The sequence below is a fragment of the Bos taurus genome, chromosome 14, assembly GCF_002263795.3.
Source record: "Bos taurus isolate L1 Dominette 01449 registration number 42190680 breed Hereford chromosome 14, ARS-UCD2.0, whole genome shotgun sequence".
Lineage (NCBI taxonomy): Eukaryota > Metazoa > Chordata > Mammalia > Artiodactyla > Bovidae > Bos > Bos taurus.
This window is the reverse complement of record NC_037341.1, coordinates 70572533-70588917: the sequence shown is the minus strand read 5'-3', so window position 1 is coordinate 70588917 and position 16385 is coordinate 70572533. Positions and strand designations below refer to the sequence as shown.

General features: G+C 39.4%; 1 protein-coding gene across 1 annotated transcript in view; it reads left to right on the top strand.

Annotated features, from left to right (window-relative positions):
* The first annotated feature begins 323 nt into the window (after positions 1–323).
* CIBAR1 (CBY1 interacting BAR domain containing 1) overlaps positions 324–16385 on the top strand; it is a 25377-nt gene continuing 9315 nt past the window's right edge. The window contains exons 1-6 of the mRNA NM_001035442.2: positions 324–367; positions 848–1082; positions 3629–3697; positions 6843–6944; positions 9036–9041; positions 10900–11004. Of these exons, the coding sequence (NP_001030519.1) occupies positions 342–367; positions 848–1082; positions 3629–3697; positions 6843–6944; positions 9036–9041; positions 10900–11004 (543 nt within the window). The 5' untranslated portion in view covers positions 324–341. The remainder of the gene's footprint in view (positions 368–847; positions 1083–3628; positions 3698–6842; positions 6945–9035; positions 9042–10899; positions 11005–16385) is intronic.

Below are 16385 nucleotides of genomic sequence, written 5' to 3'. Positions count from 1 at the left end.
CGCCCGCGGGGCACTCCCGGGCGGACGCGGGAGGGCGCGCCCCGCGCGTGCCCGCATCCGGGCCCTTCCCGCGCTTCCGGGCGCGAGTCGCGGGGGACGCCGGGGGTCAGTGGACGCGCGTGGGCGCGCCCGCGCGTGCCCGCATCCGGGCCCTTCCCGCGCTTCCGGACGCCGGCCGCGGGGGCGCGCGCCGCGTTGCCGTGGAAACTCCGAGGCCCTAGCGGCGGCGGCGGAGGCGGCGGTGGCGCACGGGGCGGGCTCTCGCGCCCCGGCGCACGTCCGGGCGCCGAGACCCTGTCGTTGGGTCTCAGCCCGGGGTCTCCGGCCGTGAGCGAGGCAGCATGTTGAGGCGCAGCTTGGAAAACCGGTAACCGCCGCCGGGGCCCGCAGCGGCCCGGGGTCCCCCCACCATACACACACACACACACACACACACACACACACACACACGCGAGGGCTCGGGTCGGGACGCGGAGCCTTCCTCCTTGAGCCACCGGACCGAGTTCGGGCCCTCACATCCGGCTCCAAGCAGCGCCCGCCACGCTCTGGGCCGACCACACTGGGCCGCGGCGGGCCCTGGCGGCGCCTCCCCAACACGGTCCCCGGGCGCCGGCCCAACTCTGCCGCTGATCCAGCGGGGCCGCTCGGGGCGCCTGCACTGCGGGATGTGCAGGCCAGGCCCGGGATGGGGGCCCGGAGGAGACGCAGGGGTTGCTTCAAGGTTTGCGCCCGCGAAGCTGCAAACTGCGCCCCCCGGGAATGTTGGCGTCATCACGTGTAACACGAAGATGAAGTCATCTCATCAGATGAGAATGATTTGCCTTTTTTGTGTCTCCTTTCTCTCTAGGGACGCTCAGACCAGACAACTGCAAGATGCTGTCACCAATGTGGAGAAACATTTCGGAGAGCTGTGCCAGATTTTTGCTGCTTACGTGCGGAAAACCGCCCGACTGCGAGACAAAGCGGACCTCCTGGTGAACGAAATCAACGTATATGCCTCTACCGAGACCCCGCACTTAAAGCAGGGCCTGAAAAACTTTGCTGACGAGTTTGCCAAACTTCAAGATTATCGACAAGCCGAGGTATGGAATGAGGTCACAGCGTCCTGTTAATGAGTGAGCCCTGAAGTGGTGGACGGAGCCGTGAAGACGTGTAATCTACCTAACTGCAGTGGCGATCACACATTTGATGATAAACGTGCATTGTCATGTCGGTAGCATTGTGTGAGTCTTAAGGGAAGCTTCCTGTAATTTTTACCGTTTTCAAACTAACCTCTAGGGTGTCTTGAAGTCCTGAATTTCCCCACCTCATTTGCCAGCTTTTAGCCAAAGGGGTGGCTGTTTACAGGGGATAGTAAACATAGTACCCGAGGCAATAAAAGGAGCATGGCTTGTGTCTTGTATGCAGGTAGGTGTATTTTAAAGTAGTATATCCGGAGATGGAAGATATTGGGAGTGGTACTGTGTATAGATAAGTAGTAACTGGACAAGAGATCTTTGTTGCTGCTTCCGTGCACTGGAAAGTTGAGCTGTTTCATTGAGAGGAGGGGGAAAAAAAAGTGCACTGATTTCTTCTACAATCAACAGTGAAATTTTGTGAAGTTCCCCACTCCACCCAGAAAGGACAGGGGGGAAAAGATGGCGTTGTAATTGTTTAAACTGTTAAATCCCATTCACTTTTTAAAAATTTATTTATTTATTTTTGCCTGTGCTGGGTCTTCATTGCTCCCTGGGTTTTCTCTAGTTGGGGCCAGGAGGGCTACTCTTCCTTGGAGCCGGCAGGCTTATCACACACAGTAGCTTCTCTTGTCGTGGAGATGGGGCTCTAGGCCCAAGAGCTTCAGTAGTTGTAGCAGGAGGCCTCAGAAGTTGGTGGCATGTGGGCTTAGTGGTTCCTCTGTGTGTGGGATCTTCCCACTCCAGGGATGGAACCCGTGTCCCCTGCATTGGCGCCTGGACCCCTATCTATCCCCTGTGCCACCAGGAAAGCCCAGCCCATGACTTTAACACCTCCTTAGCACTTTCACCTGTATTTATGTTAAGGTTCAAGACTCAGGTCAGAAGTTTTCACTTTAACTTTTAACTTGTCAGAAGCTGCCCGGTTTTTGAGCCGTATTCCTTCTTTTGTGCCTTTGGTCCTTTTTAAAAGCCTAAAACAAATTTCAATTATCAAAAAAAAACCTTGAAATCAAAAAGAAGATAATGAAGCTATAACTTGAAGCTATAACTGCCAATGATACAGAAATTTGAGTATTAATTACTTTGGGGAAACTTGTGGGTTCTTCTCATATGATGTTTTGTGTGTAATAAACTTTCAGCTACGTGTAACTGGGAACTTGACTGTTTCCTAGGTAGTTTATGCTCACAGATAATCCTAAAATCCTACTTTAGCCAATAATTTCAGTGCCCCTTGCTAGAAAATCTTTATGCTATTTATCGAATAGCAAAGTGAATTGATTTACATGTGTTCTCCTTTTTATTTCCCTTGCTTACCAAATGGTGGAGGTGCTAAAGAACAATGAACAAAAAAGGTAGGCTACAAAAAGGAGAACAGAAAAAGATTTAGCTAATCTTTACACTGAATAACCAGTGTATGGATTATTTGAAATGGAATAAATAATCCTGAATATTCATGGATTTGTTTTTAGGATTCCTAATATTTAAATGCTTAGTGAGAACTTGATCTCTATTTTCCTAAAATCTTTTAAAATGAAGTATTCATATACATTCTGTTTATAGAAACTAAACAAAAGTCATTTTAAAGTGATATATATACTCACTGATTATAAAAACATGTATCAGCAAAATAAAGCTTTTTTTCTGCTAGAAAAGTAATACATGTTCATTTTAAACAATTAAATATATGTCATCTTGTATTACCTATCCTGAAAAAGAAAATTTTAATGTCCAGGACTTGTTTTTCTTATATTTATACAAATAGCTATATACTTCCCTTTTTAAAAAAAAATCCATTTCTTTAGTGCCTTCCACTAGTGCTATTAGTAAAAGGAGAAATTACTCAAAATCATAAATATTGCAATGTTTAAGAAAACTGTTTAGTTCTACATAAAAGAGAGATTGACCACATAGTTTGACAGCTCAGTAACACTGAGACCATTTATCTTGTTCTTTAAGCTTTGATAATTTACAAATGTCTTCCCAGAAAAAAAAAAATTACAGTTAATACAGTGGTCTCTAGGCTTTTTTTCTTTTCAGGATTCAGTTGTTTTAAATGTTTCCGGTATGCTATATTTTTCAGCTTCGATTTCCTTATCTGGAAGGTTGGGCTGTTACGTTTCAGATATAATGTATGTAAAGTATCCATTCAAGTGGTAAACACACTGAACGTATAGCTGCAATAAAATCTGAGACACCTTAAAACTTAACAAAGCTCTGATTGCTGCTGCACACCTTCACAGTTTTTAATGTGTTTGAGTTTAGATTCTGAGTATTACCAATTTCCAGAAATTATTTTTTTACTTATAAATGTTACTGAAATTTTAAAGATTTCAAATATTAATCAATATAGTGATTATGGTCCAGTTAGACAGCATAGGTTTTATTTCACAATTTAAATTTTGATATGTCTATGTTTCTTTCCAGTTATATTTTATAATAATTCTCAATAGGTTGAAAGACTTGAAGCCAAAGTAGTTGAACCTTTGAAAGCTTATGGAACCATTGTAAAAATGAAGCGAGTAAGTAAATTCATTTTTTTCAATTATTATTAGGTATTCTGGCAAAACATACAAGGTTTCCAATAACTGTCCTTTTAGCGGGGGCTTCCCTTGTAGCTCAGTTGGTAAAGAATCTGCCTGCAGTGCAGGAGAACCGGGTTCGATCCCTCGGTTGGGAAGATGCCCTGGAGAAGGAAATGGCAACCCACTCCAGAATCCTTGCCTGGAAAATCTCATGGACAGAGGAGCCTGGAGGGCTGCTGTCCATGGGGTCACAAAGACTCAGGCACAACTGAGCAACCAACACTTACTTCAGTTCAGTTCAGTCGTTCAGTCGTGTCCAGCTCTTTGCGACCCCATGAATTGCAGCACGCCAGGCCTCCTTGTCCATCACCAACTCCCAGAGTTCACTCAGACTCGCGTCCATTGAGTCAGTGATGCCATCCAGGCATCTCATCCTCTGTCGTCCCCTTCTCCTCCTGCCCCCAATCCCTCCTAGCATCAGGGTCTTTTCCAATGAATCAACTCTTCACATGAGGTGGCCAAAGTACTGGAGTTTCAGCTTTAGCATCATTCCTTCCAAAGAACACCCAGGATTGATCTCCTTTAGAATGGACTGGTTGGATCTCCTTGCAGTCCAAGGGACTCTCAAGAGTCTTCTCCAACACCACAGTTCAAAAGCATCAATTCTTCGGCACTCAGCTTTCTTCACAGTCCAACTCTCACATCCATACATGACCACAGGAAAAACCATAGCCTTGACTAGACGGACCTTTGTTCGCAAAGTCATGTCTCTGCTTTTGAATATGCTATCTAGGTTGGTCATAACTTTCCTTCCAAGGAGTAAGCGTCTTTTAATTTCATGGCTGCAGTCACCATCTGCAGTGATTTTGGAGCCCAGAAAAATAAAGTCTGACACTGTTTCCACTGTTTCCCCATCTATTTCCTATGAAGTGATGGGACCAGATGCCATGATCTTTGTTTTCTGAATGTTGAGCTTTAAGCCAACTTTTTCACTCTTCTCTTTCAATTACATCAAGAGGCTTTTGAGTTCCTCTTCACATTCTGCCATAAGGGTGGTGTCATCTGCATATCTGCGGTTATTGATATTTCTCCCAGCAATCTTGATTCCAGCTTGTGCTTCTTCCAGCCCAGCATTTCTCATGATATATTCTGCATAGAAGTTAAAGAAGCAGGGTGACAATATACAGCCTTGACGTACTCCTTTTCCTATTTGGAACCAGTCTGTTGTTCCATGTCCAGTTCTAACTATTGCTTCCTGACCTGCATATAGGTTTCTCAAGAGGCAGGTCAGGTGGTCTGGTATTCCCATCTCTTGAAGAATTTTCCAGTTTATTGTGATCCACACAGTCAAAGGCTTTGACATAGTCAATAAAGCAGAAATAGATGTTTTTCTGGAACTCTCTTGCTTTTTCAATGATCCAGTGGATGTTGGCAATTTGATCTCTGGTTCCTCTGCCTTTTCTAAAACCAGCTTGAACATCAGGAAGTTCACGATTCATGTATTGCTGAAGCCTAGCTTGGAGAATTTTGAGCATTACTTTACTAGCGTGTGAGATGAGTGCAATTGTGTGGTAGTTTGAGCATTCTTTGGCATTGCCTTCCTTTGGGATTAGAATGAAAACAGACCTTTTCCAGTCCTGTGGCCACTGCTGAGTTTTCCAAATTTGCTGGCATATTGAATGCAGCACTTCCACAGCATCATCTTTCAGGATTTGAAATAGCTCAACTGGAATTCCATCACCTCCGCTAGCTTTGCTCATAGTGATGCTTTCTAAGGCCCGCTTGACTTCACATTCCAGGATGTCTGGCTCTAGTTGAGTGATCACACCATCGTGATTATCTGGGTCGTGAAGATCTTTTTTGTACAGTTCTTCTGTGTATTCTTGCCACCTCTTCTTAATATCTTCTGCTTCTGTTAGGTCCATACCATTTCTGTCCTTTATCGAGCCTATCTTTGCATGAAATGTTCCCTTGGTATCTCTGATTTTCTTGAAGAGATCTCTAGTCTTTCCCATTCTGTTGTTCTCCTCTATTTCTTTGCATTGATCGCTGAGGAAGGCTTTCTTATCTCTTCTTGCTATTCTTTGGAACTCTGCATTCAGATGCTTATATCTTTCCTTTTCTCCTTTGCTTTTCACTTCTCTTCTTTTCACAGCTATTTGTAAGGCCTCCCCAGACAGCCATTTTGCTTTTTTGCATTTCTTTTCCATGGGGATGGTCTTGATTCCTGTCTCCTGTACAATGTCACGATCACAAACCTCAGTCCATAGTCTACTTACTTAGTAAAAGGTACAGAGTAGTGTTCAGTGATTCTTATTACACTGAAGCATTATTTCTTAGAACTTTGAGAATAATGAAGTATTTTTATATACTACTATAGCATCATAGCATTATTTTGTTTATTGTGGAAACTTTAAAGTATTTAATATTTATAGTCATGAAGAATATATGGACAGAAATTGTTTTACTAAATATTCTTATATTTTTGTTTTAAAGCAAGCAGTAACATGCAAACTAAAAGTCAATGTGACAAAGCTTTTTTTAAAAATTTTTTCTTGAAGTACAACACAACGATTTGATGTTTGTATATATTGTGAAATGATTAAATAAGTCTAGTTCACATCTGTCACAATACATAGTTAAAAAATTTTTTTCCTTGTGATGAGAACTTTTAAGACCTAGTTTCCTAACAACTTTCAGAATGCAGTACAGTACTATTAATTCTGGTTACCATGGTAGATATTACATTCCAAAAGTTCTGTATTTAAAATCAATTTTATTGAGGTATAATTTACATGCAGTAAAATTCTCCTGTTTTAAATGTTTTAATAAATGTGTATATACATGTAACTACCACCACAAGCAAAAATTTTTATGTGTGTATATACATATATATGTATGTGTGTGTGTGTGTATATATATATATATAATTTTGCACTGCAATTCTGTCACTATTTAATAGGATATTAAATACATACATGCAGATAGTCTTACATACAAAGACACACACTGGTAATGTAGTAATAATTCCAGTGGTAATGATGCCTGGATCAAATAGGGAATGTTTTTGCATTCTTAAAGAAGTGTGTATTTTATTCTTAAGTCAGAGATATTTATTAACAAAAAAAATGTCTTTTTGCAGGATGATCTCAAAGCAACATTAACAGCAAGGAATCGAGAAGCTAAACAGTTAACTCAGTTAGAAAGAACACGTCAGAGAAACCCATCTGATCGACATGTTATTGTATCCTTTGAATTTTGGTCGTTAAAAAAATATTTTGTAAGGTATGCTGTACAAAAGTAAATATATATGAAAATTATGCATTTATACTTTAAATGTGCAAAGAATATGAATATAAAGTTTGAAAAGAAACACAGACATTTAAAATGCTTACTATGGAAGTTAGTTAAAGAGAATATACAACCTAAATCAGTCCTCTTGTGTTGTTTTCCACAATAGATATTCAAAATTTAAAACACTCATACGTATAGACGTTTTATAAAGAGTACATACAAAATTCTAAGATCTTTTACATTAAAAATGATTGATGACTAAATATTAATTATAAAAGTAACTTAAAGATCTGTTATTAATCCTAATATATCAATGCCTTCTCAGCCCTGCATTTGAGAAAAGGAACAAACTATTTTTTTCCCAGTAAAATTCTCTTCGTCTTAAAAAAACAACTACTTTGTGAAACTGCAGTTATAACTTCCAGCCAAAGACCCTTAGGATATTCCAAGGTATTGAGATTCACAGCTTGACACAAGTCTTAATAGGCTTGTCTACTGTTACAGGGCTCTTCTGTTAAGAATGATTATTTCTGAAACTTAGAATGAGCCTATTCAAAACTAAACAAAAAAAGAAAAATAGCACCTGATTAATTATAAGCAACTGCGATAGGTACAACTGTATAGAAAGTACTTACTGTGGGGCTTCCCTGGTGGCTCAGCTGGTAAAGAATCCGCCTGCAATGTGGGAGACCTGGGTTTGATCCAGGGAACCTGGATTTGACCCCTGGGTGGGGAAGATCCCCTGGAGAAGGAAAGGCTACCCACTCCAGTATTCTGGCCTGGAGAATTCCATGGACTGTATAGACCGTGGGGTCGCAAAGAGTCAGACAGGACTGAGCGACTTTCATTTCACTTTCAGCTTACCCTGCTGCCTCCTTTCCCCATGCTTTCTTATGTCTCATGATTTTGACAACCTGATACTAGAAAATAAAGGACAGTCTACATATAAATGCATCCACTATATAGCATCAGAGAATATTTACCAGGATGACCCTTAAAATTACTCTGACTATTGAAACACATTAAAGTTCAGTATGTAAAATAAAGAGGTATAAGAGGCTGGGGTGAAGAAGAATCCTAGTACACTACTTGGACCCCTCCCAAGGCCCCTGGCAGCTTCTGAAAAGTTTCCTGCAGCACAGTTTGAAAAACAGCAATCTGGCTCACTCTTTTATAGGCCATTTTGCACTCAGACCAATTTCATTAAATACACTGATACCTTTATTTATAAAGCATTATAATATTTTAATCAAAACTATCTCCTACCCAAATTAGTACGTTATATGATTTTGAAGAATTTTCAACAAAAGGAAGGAATACAGATCTGTGTCCACTTTCCTAAAAATAGGTGTGTAACTTTGGGCAAGTAGTTATGTGGAGTGAAAGGATTTGAGACTTCAAGGAATGAAAAACCGTTGTGGAGGGTGGTAGGAGATTAAGATACAGATGTCGCCGCTGTGGCTTCTGCTTCCTACTCTTCCCTAGTTTAACCAGCTCAACCTACCCTTCCAAATTTTAAAATGAAACTGTCAAAAAACGGGGAAGGAAAACACATGTCAAAATTAAGTAGTCATGGTAAAGAATTTCATGAGTCACATGTATTGAACTGTATTAGAAAAATACTCTGCTTGAATATTTTCATTAGTAAAAGGTTAATACACATCATAACATCTAGAAAGTTTTTCATAATAATAAATCCTATGATAGTTATATTTTTAAAAATCCGAAGCCCAGTAATAAAGTGAACTGTTTTCGATTACTGGTTATGATTAAAAGTTTGCATGTAAAATTATGCAGGAAAACTTTACACCCTCTACAGCAAATTTTCACACACAGATATATATGAATATGTTTTAAAGCTTAGTTTCTTGAAATTGTATATCTGAATTAACCTAGTTTTAAGAGTATATAATCAATATAAGTTACAATTAATGTATAGTCTGATTGCAAGAGGATATAATTCTGTCAGAGCATATGATTTTAATTTATTGGAATAAATTGTTCTACTTGAAATGTGTTTTTCCTTTATGAAAAATTTCAGTCACAGGTGGGTAATAAAGTGATGTGTCAAGAGATGGATCCCCATAGTAAACCCTTTTACTTTATTTCCATTTATACATTTTCTTAAAAAAGAAAGAGTGTAAATGTTATAATATTATGTGTCACAAAACTTTACTTACAACTGCAGATTTTTTCTATGCAATAATTATTAAAATGATGATATGTGATACTTTTAAGTGAACATAATACTAACATAGGAAACAAAACATTCTTAGAACTTAATCAGAAAATTGGGCCATGTTTTTAAAACATGTTTTATTCAACAAAAAATTTTCAATATTTCTGGACAACTGTTGTCATTAAGGAAGAGATATTTTAAAGAGAAATACATGCCACTAGCTATATATATTGGAGAAGGAAATGGCAACCCACTCCAGTGTTCTTGCCTGGAGAATCCCAGGGACGGAGGAGCCTGGTGGGCTGCCGTCTGTGGGGTCACACAGAGTCGGACATGACTGAAGTGACTTAGCTATATATATGGCTGTTGAGCTCATGAAATGGCAACTAGAATAACCAGCTTTTTAATTTTAATTAATTTAAACGTAAATAGCTACATGTTGCTAGTGGCTACCATACTGATTGTACAGTGTGAATCTAACCAGTATGAGTACTTTGGAGCAAAGCATTAGACTTTCCATCTAATTTATTAGTTACTGGTGTGTATGTATGTCTACATTTTGTAATTAGACTTTCCATCTAATTTATTAGTTATTGGTGTGTATGTATGTCTATATTTTGTAATAAGCATTAACTAAGTAGTAATAGTGCAATGTTACTAGCTTATAAGAATATTCATACTGAAATAAGCATTTGTAGTGTATGTTCTTTGCTGCTGTTGTTCAGTCACTCGGTCATGTCCGACTCTTCGTGACCCCATGGACTGCAGCACACCAGGCTTCCCTGTCCTTCACTGTCTGCTGAAGTCTGCTTAGACTCATGTCCATTGGGTCAATGATGCTATCCGACCATCTCATCCTCTGTCACCCCCTCTCCTCTTGCCCTTAATCTTTGCCAGCATTAGGGTCTTTTCCAATCAGGCTGTTCACATCAGGTAGTGAAAGGATTGGAGCTTCAGCATTAGTCCTTCCAATGAATATTCAGGTTGATTTCCTTTAGGATTGACTGGTTTGATCTCCTTGCAGTCCAAGGGACTCTCAAGGGTCTTCTCTAGCACCACAGTTCGAAAGCATCAATTCTTTGGTGCTCAACCTTCTTTACATGTATATTCTACTCTACCTGATTAGGGTATTATAGCAGTAAAAACATTTCATGCATTTGGGGAACTAGTATTAGTATTTGAATTAGAATTTGAAAATAGTATTTGAAAATTAGTATTTGAAATTAGAATTTGAACTAGAATTAGTATTTGAAAATACTAAAGTCACAGGTCTTTTGGCAGGACAAAGGGTTAAAGGGGAGAGAGATAGTGAGAGGAAAACAAGAGGATAGTAAATGGCAGAGACTGGAAATATGGGAAAGCAGTAGAAAATATAGAAAATAGTTTTACAGTAAATCAAACAAGGGAGATAGCGGGGGAAAAAATGGTTTGTATAAAGAAAGGGAAGGAATTTTGAGATCATGAATCATATAATCTGATAAATTTAAAGTTTTTTATTCTGTTTTTATCATATAGATCGCTTTATTTTATGTAGTAATATGTATTTTTGAGTGATTTACACTGTTATGGCAAAAAGCCAGTCTTGCATTTACAAATGCATTTACAGTACTGCATTTACAAAAAGCCAACACTGCATTTACAAAGGTAGTATTTACAGAAAGACTCAATCAAAAGGATTCTGACGATTTTTGTTTTTTGTATCTTTGGTTGGGGAATACTTCTGCAGGCAGAAACTGAATTACAAAGAGCTACAATGGATGCTACCCGAACAACTCGTCATCTGGAGGAAACTATTGACAATTTTGAAAAGCAGAAAATAAAGGATATAAAGGTAACAAAATAACTATTAAGGTCCAAAATATGTATTCTAAATTAATTTTTTATTTAAATTTATGAAAAATTTAAATTACTGATTTTCTTTAGCACATAAGTCTGTGTGAGAAAGATATAAACAAAATATATCAAATGTTATTTTCTTATGGAAACAACCATATATAAAGGAACTACATTCCCAACCAGAGGCCAGATATTCAGATGTTATCAAAAATACTATTAACCACAGAAAAATAAAGTCTATTATGTTTTTATGTATCAGGTACTAGTCCAGGCACTTTACATAAATTACCTTTTAATCTTTATAGCAACCCCATAGTGTAGCATCTACATATACTACGTACCAGTATCTATCTCATTCCTTTTAATGGTAGAATAATATTCCATTGTGTGGATATTACCATGAAAGTGAGGTGATTAAGCAAAGATATAAGGCAGTATCACAGCCCACAGTTCAAAGTCTGAACTATAAGCCAATTACATATTTTAAAAACCTGTGCTTTCCATGACTATACAGTATTGTTGCAGGAAGAGGGACCCCTTCCAGGGCCTGAAACTGGGCTCTTGTCTAACTCTCGGAAAAGAACTGAGGAGACACATGTGCTGGGAAAGCAAGAAGTTTTATTGGAAGGGGTGCGCGGGTGGAGAGCAGCAGGGTAAGGGAACCCAGGAGAACAGCTCTGTGACATGGCTTGCAGTCTCACGTTTTATGGTGATGGGATTAGTGTCCAGGTCGTCTTTTTTATTCGGACTCAGAGTACTCCCTGGTGGTGCGTGCCTTGTTCAGCCAAGATGGGTGCTAGAGAGAAGGATTCTGGGAGGTGGTCAGACATGTGGTATCTCCTTTTGTCTTTTCCTGAACTCTTCCTATTGTGGTGGCTTATTATTATTATTCCTTACCAGGACCTCCTGTCGTAAAACAACTCATGCAAATAGTTACTATGGTGCCTGGCCAGAGTGGGCAGTTTCAGTCAGTGTGCTTCCCCTAACACTATTACTAATTTTTTTTGGCTTGTAGCTTTCTAATTCCTACATTATCGAATAAATAAGAGTAGCTAACCACATAAACTTGCATCCACCATAGTTGAGTGTCACAGGAAGAATAGCCTTATTTTATTGTAACACATCAGTAGACATTCAGGTTCCTGGACTGGAGATGGTATTTTTTTAATTGGAGGATAATTGCTTTACAATGTTGTATTGGTTTCTACCATACAACAATGCAAGTCAGTCATAATTATATATATATGTCCTTCCTCCAGAGCCTCCCTCCTAAATCCCCAAACCTAAAGATGGTCTTCAGTGACTTTTTCATCAATATTTTGGAAGGATTTGGAGGATTACTTAAGACCATGTTGTGTCCTTTAAAAAAGTCATCTAAGGATCCCTTTTCACTCACTGCAAGTTCTTCTGGAACAGCTTTTAAAGAGAAGTATTTTTTGTTATTTTTATAACTTACTAACAAGTTATCCTTTCAAAAGTTATGCCCTTATCAATAAAATCCCCTTATCAATAAAATCAGCATTATCTGCCACTTAATTGCACCATTCCTCTCTGCAATCAATGAAATATTTATTTGTCCCTTTATATTTTTTAATTTCCTATCATAGTTTCATAGGATTCCAGAACTTTGATTTTTTCTGATAGCCAGTCTCAAAGATCTCTACTTTGGTCCTGAAGATCAAAGAAAAAAAAAGTAAGCCTGTCAATTCAGCACTCAGAGTGTAATGTAGATCGCTACTGAGGAAGAGCTCTGTAGGAGGCTGTCCTGAGACAGCCCTTTTGCTGACATTGGGGAGCACTGGCAGGGCATAACGTAACTGCCGGCATCCTCTCTTAAATTGAGGGAGAAGGGAAGGAAGGTTGAAATAATTAGCTTTAATCTGAAAAAGGAGATTGGAGACTTGTGAGATATGCCTGATTCATTGCCACCTAACGGCTTCTTTAGCGACCTGGGAGCCGGATTCCTCCCCCTACCGCTGTTCTCCATGCCTGCACACTTCTCTTTCACATATGGCAATCTTTGATCTTTGGGCTCACTTCCATGTTCTGCTTGCATGCTGGCCAACTCTACAGGGGGTTTATAATCCCATGAGCACCACTAGTTACAAAACTGGAACAGAGACAGTGAGTGTAGAATTCCCGACTGCAACCTGGGATTTCCTGACACAGCAGGACAGGAAGTAAGGCACTGCACGGTGGAGGGTGCACGGAGGAAAAACGTGCTTCCACGCTCTGCCTGCTGTCTCATGCTCCTAGAAGAGGGAGGTCTTGTGGCAGTCACAAAAAAAAAGAGAAAAAATAGGAGAAAACCAAAAAAAAAGGAGAGATAATTCATATACCATACAATTCACCATACAGCTCAACAGTTTCTAATATGTTCAGATACCTACAACCATCACCACTCAGTTTTGGAACATTCTTATCATCTCAGGGTGAGGCATAGGACACTTTAGCTTTTACCTCCCTGCTCCCACAGCCCCGCGGCCTAAGCAACTATCACTAATCTCATGTCTCTTTGGACTTGGCTGTTCTGAATGTACAATTCATATGAATGGAATCATAAGGTACATGGTTTTCATAACTGGTTCCTTTTACTTAGCGTGCTTTCAAGGTTTATCTATGGTATAACATGTATCAGTATCTATCTCATTCCTTTGTATGGTGGAATAATATTCCATTGTATGGATATTACCATATTCTACCTTTTCACTATCATTATTAATGATATAAACATTCATGTACAAGTTTTTGTTGAGACATATTTTCATTTCTCTTAGACATTTTTCACTTTAGTTCAACCATATACCCTGTTGAATTGCTGGCTCATAAGGTGACTCTGTCTTTAATTGTGTGAGAAACTGCCAGACTGTTTGCCAAGATGGCTATGCCACTGTATTTTCCCACCACTATTATATGAGGCTTCCGATTTCTCTGCATGCTCCCCAATACTTGTTGCTCACCAAGCTTTTTCCTTATAGCCATACTAATGAGTGTAGAGTGGTATCTTATTGTGGTTTTGATTTGTATTTTCCTGCTGATGTTTATGGCCATTTGTATATCTTCCTTGAGAAAAAAATGTCTATTCAGATTATTTTAATTGGATTTCTTTTTTATTTCATTTTTAAGAGTTCTTTTTATATTGTGTGCAAATCTTTTATCGAATGTTTTGCAGTTATTTCCTTCCATTCTGTGAGTTCTTTTCACTATCTTGATGGTATCCCTTGAAGCACAAAGCTTTTTAATTTTGGTGAAGTCCGGTTTATCTTTGGGCTGCCCTGATAGCTCAGCTCGGAGAAGGCAATGGCACCCCACTCCAGTACTCTTCCCTGGAAAACCCCATGGATGGAGGAGCCTGGTAGGCTGCAGTCCATGGGGTCGCTAGGAGTCAGACACGACTGAGCGACTTCACTTTCACTTTTCACTCATGCATTGGAGAAGGAAATGGCAACCCACTCCAGTGTTCTTGCGTGGAGAATCCCAGGGACGGGGGAGCCTGGTGGGCTGCCGTCTATGGGGTTGCACAGAGTCCGACACGACTGAAGCGACTTAGCAGTAGCAGTAGCAAATAGCTCAGCTGGCAAAGAATCTGCCTGTAATGTAGGAGACCGTGGTTCGATTCCTGGGTCTGGAAGTTCCCCTGGAGAAGGGAAAGGCTACCCATTCCAGTATTCTTGGGCTTCCTTGATGGCTCAGCTGGTAAAGAATCCACCTGCAATGTGGGAGACCTGTGTTCAAACAATCCCTGGGTTGGGAAGATCCCCTGGAGAAGGGAAAGGCTACCCACTCCAGTATTCTGGCCTGGAGAATTCTGTGGACTGTGTCATTATCTAAGAATCCATTGCCAAAACTGAGATTATAAAGATTTATCCTGGTTTTCTTCTAACACTGTCATAGTTTTCACTATTAAGTCTTTGATCCGTTAATTTTTATGTTATCACGTGAACTGAAAGTTAAACCCCATTCTTTTCCATCTGTCAGCACAGTTGTTCCAGCATGATTTATTGAAGAGACTGTTTTTTAAGTCCTGGGACTCTTGTTGAAAGTTAGTTGATGTGTTTTGTTTCTGAACTTCCATTTTCTTTTATTTATGTATGGTGGTGGTTTAGTCACTAACATATCTGACTCTTGGAGCCCATGGCCTGTAGCCTGCCAAGCTCCTCTGTCCATGAGATTTCCCAGACAAGAATACTGGAGTAGTTTGCCATTTCCTTCTTCTTATTCCAGTACCATACTGTTTTAACAGTGCTTTGTAGTAAGTTTTAAATTCAGGATGTATAAATTCTCTATTTTGTTCCTTTTTAAGATTCTTTCGATTATTCTGAATCTGTTGTAGTTTGGTATGAATTTGGGAATCAACTTAGCAGTTTCTACAAGTCAGCTGGGATTCTGACAGCGTGCGCATGTGCATGCGTGGTCACTCAGCCATGTCCTGCTCTTTGTGACCCCATGGACTGTTGCCTGACAGACTCCCCTGTCCCTGGGATTCTCTAGGCAGGAATACTGGAGTACATAGCCACTCCCTTCTCCAGAGGATTGAACCCAGATCTCCTCCATTGCAAGTAGATACCGTCTGAGCCACCAAATTCTGATAGGGATTGCGTCAACTCTGTGGATCAGTTCAGGGAGTACTGCCTTCTTAAGATGAACTCTTCTAATCCATGAACATGGGCTGTTTTTCCGTTTAGTTAAAGACTTTATTTTAATAATGAATGTTTTGTGCTTTTTAAGCTTTTTCCTCAGTATTTCATAATTATTGATGCTACTATAAATGGAATTGTTTACTTAATTTCATTTCAGTTGTTCATTGCAAATACACAGAATTTTAATTGATTTTTGTTTACTAACCTTATATGTTACAACCCTGTAGAAGTCTTCTATTAACTCTGATAGTTTTTTGCATATTCCTTTGGATTTTCTATATATAAGATCATGTCATCTGTGAAAATGTACACTTTTAATACAAACTCTATCAAAATCCCAGAATTACGAGTTCCAGAAATCCAGTCCAGTCTGTTAGGATTATGAATCTCCGTTCTTTGTATCTTTCCTCCTTATCTGTCAAATTGTTCCTTTTCAAAGTTAAGCCTCATTTGAGATGTTTTATGATAAGGATGCACAAATCCTACACCCAAAAGCCTTAAAAATCAGATAAAAAGGGCTACTTTACCACACTCTTAGTTCTGATAAAAACAGTATTCAGGTACTGCTATGTTGATGTTAGCATCTCTGACAAACACTTCTATTTATGAGACAAATTCTTGGAAAAAATCATTGGTGCCACTCATATTTTGGGAGAAACAGACACAGAACATTCTTTTTTTTAAAGAATGTTCTTATTGTTACCTGTTTTCAGGCAACTGTTTCAGATGGAAGCAG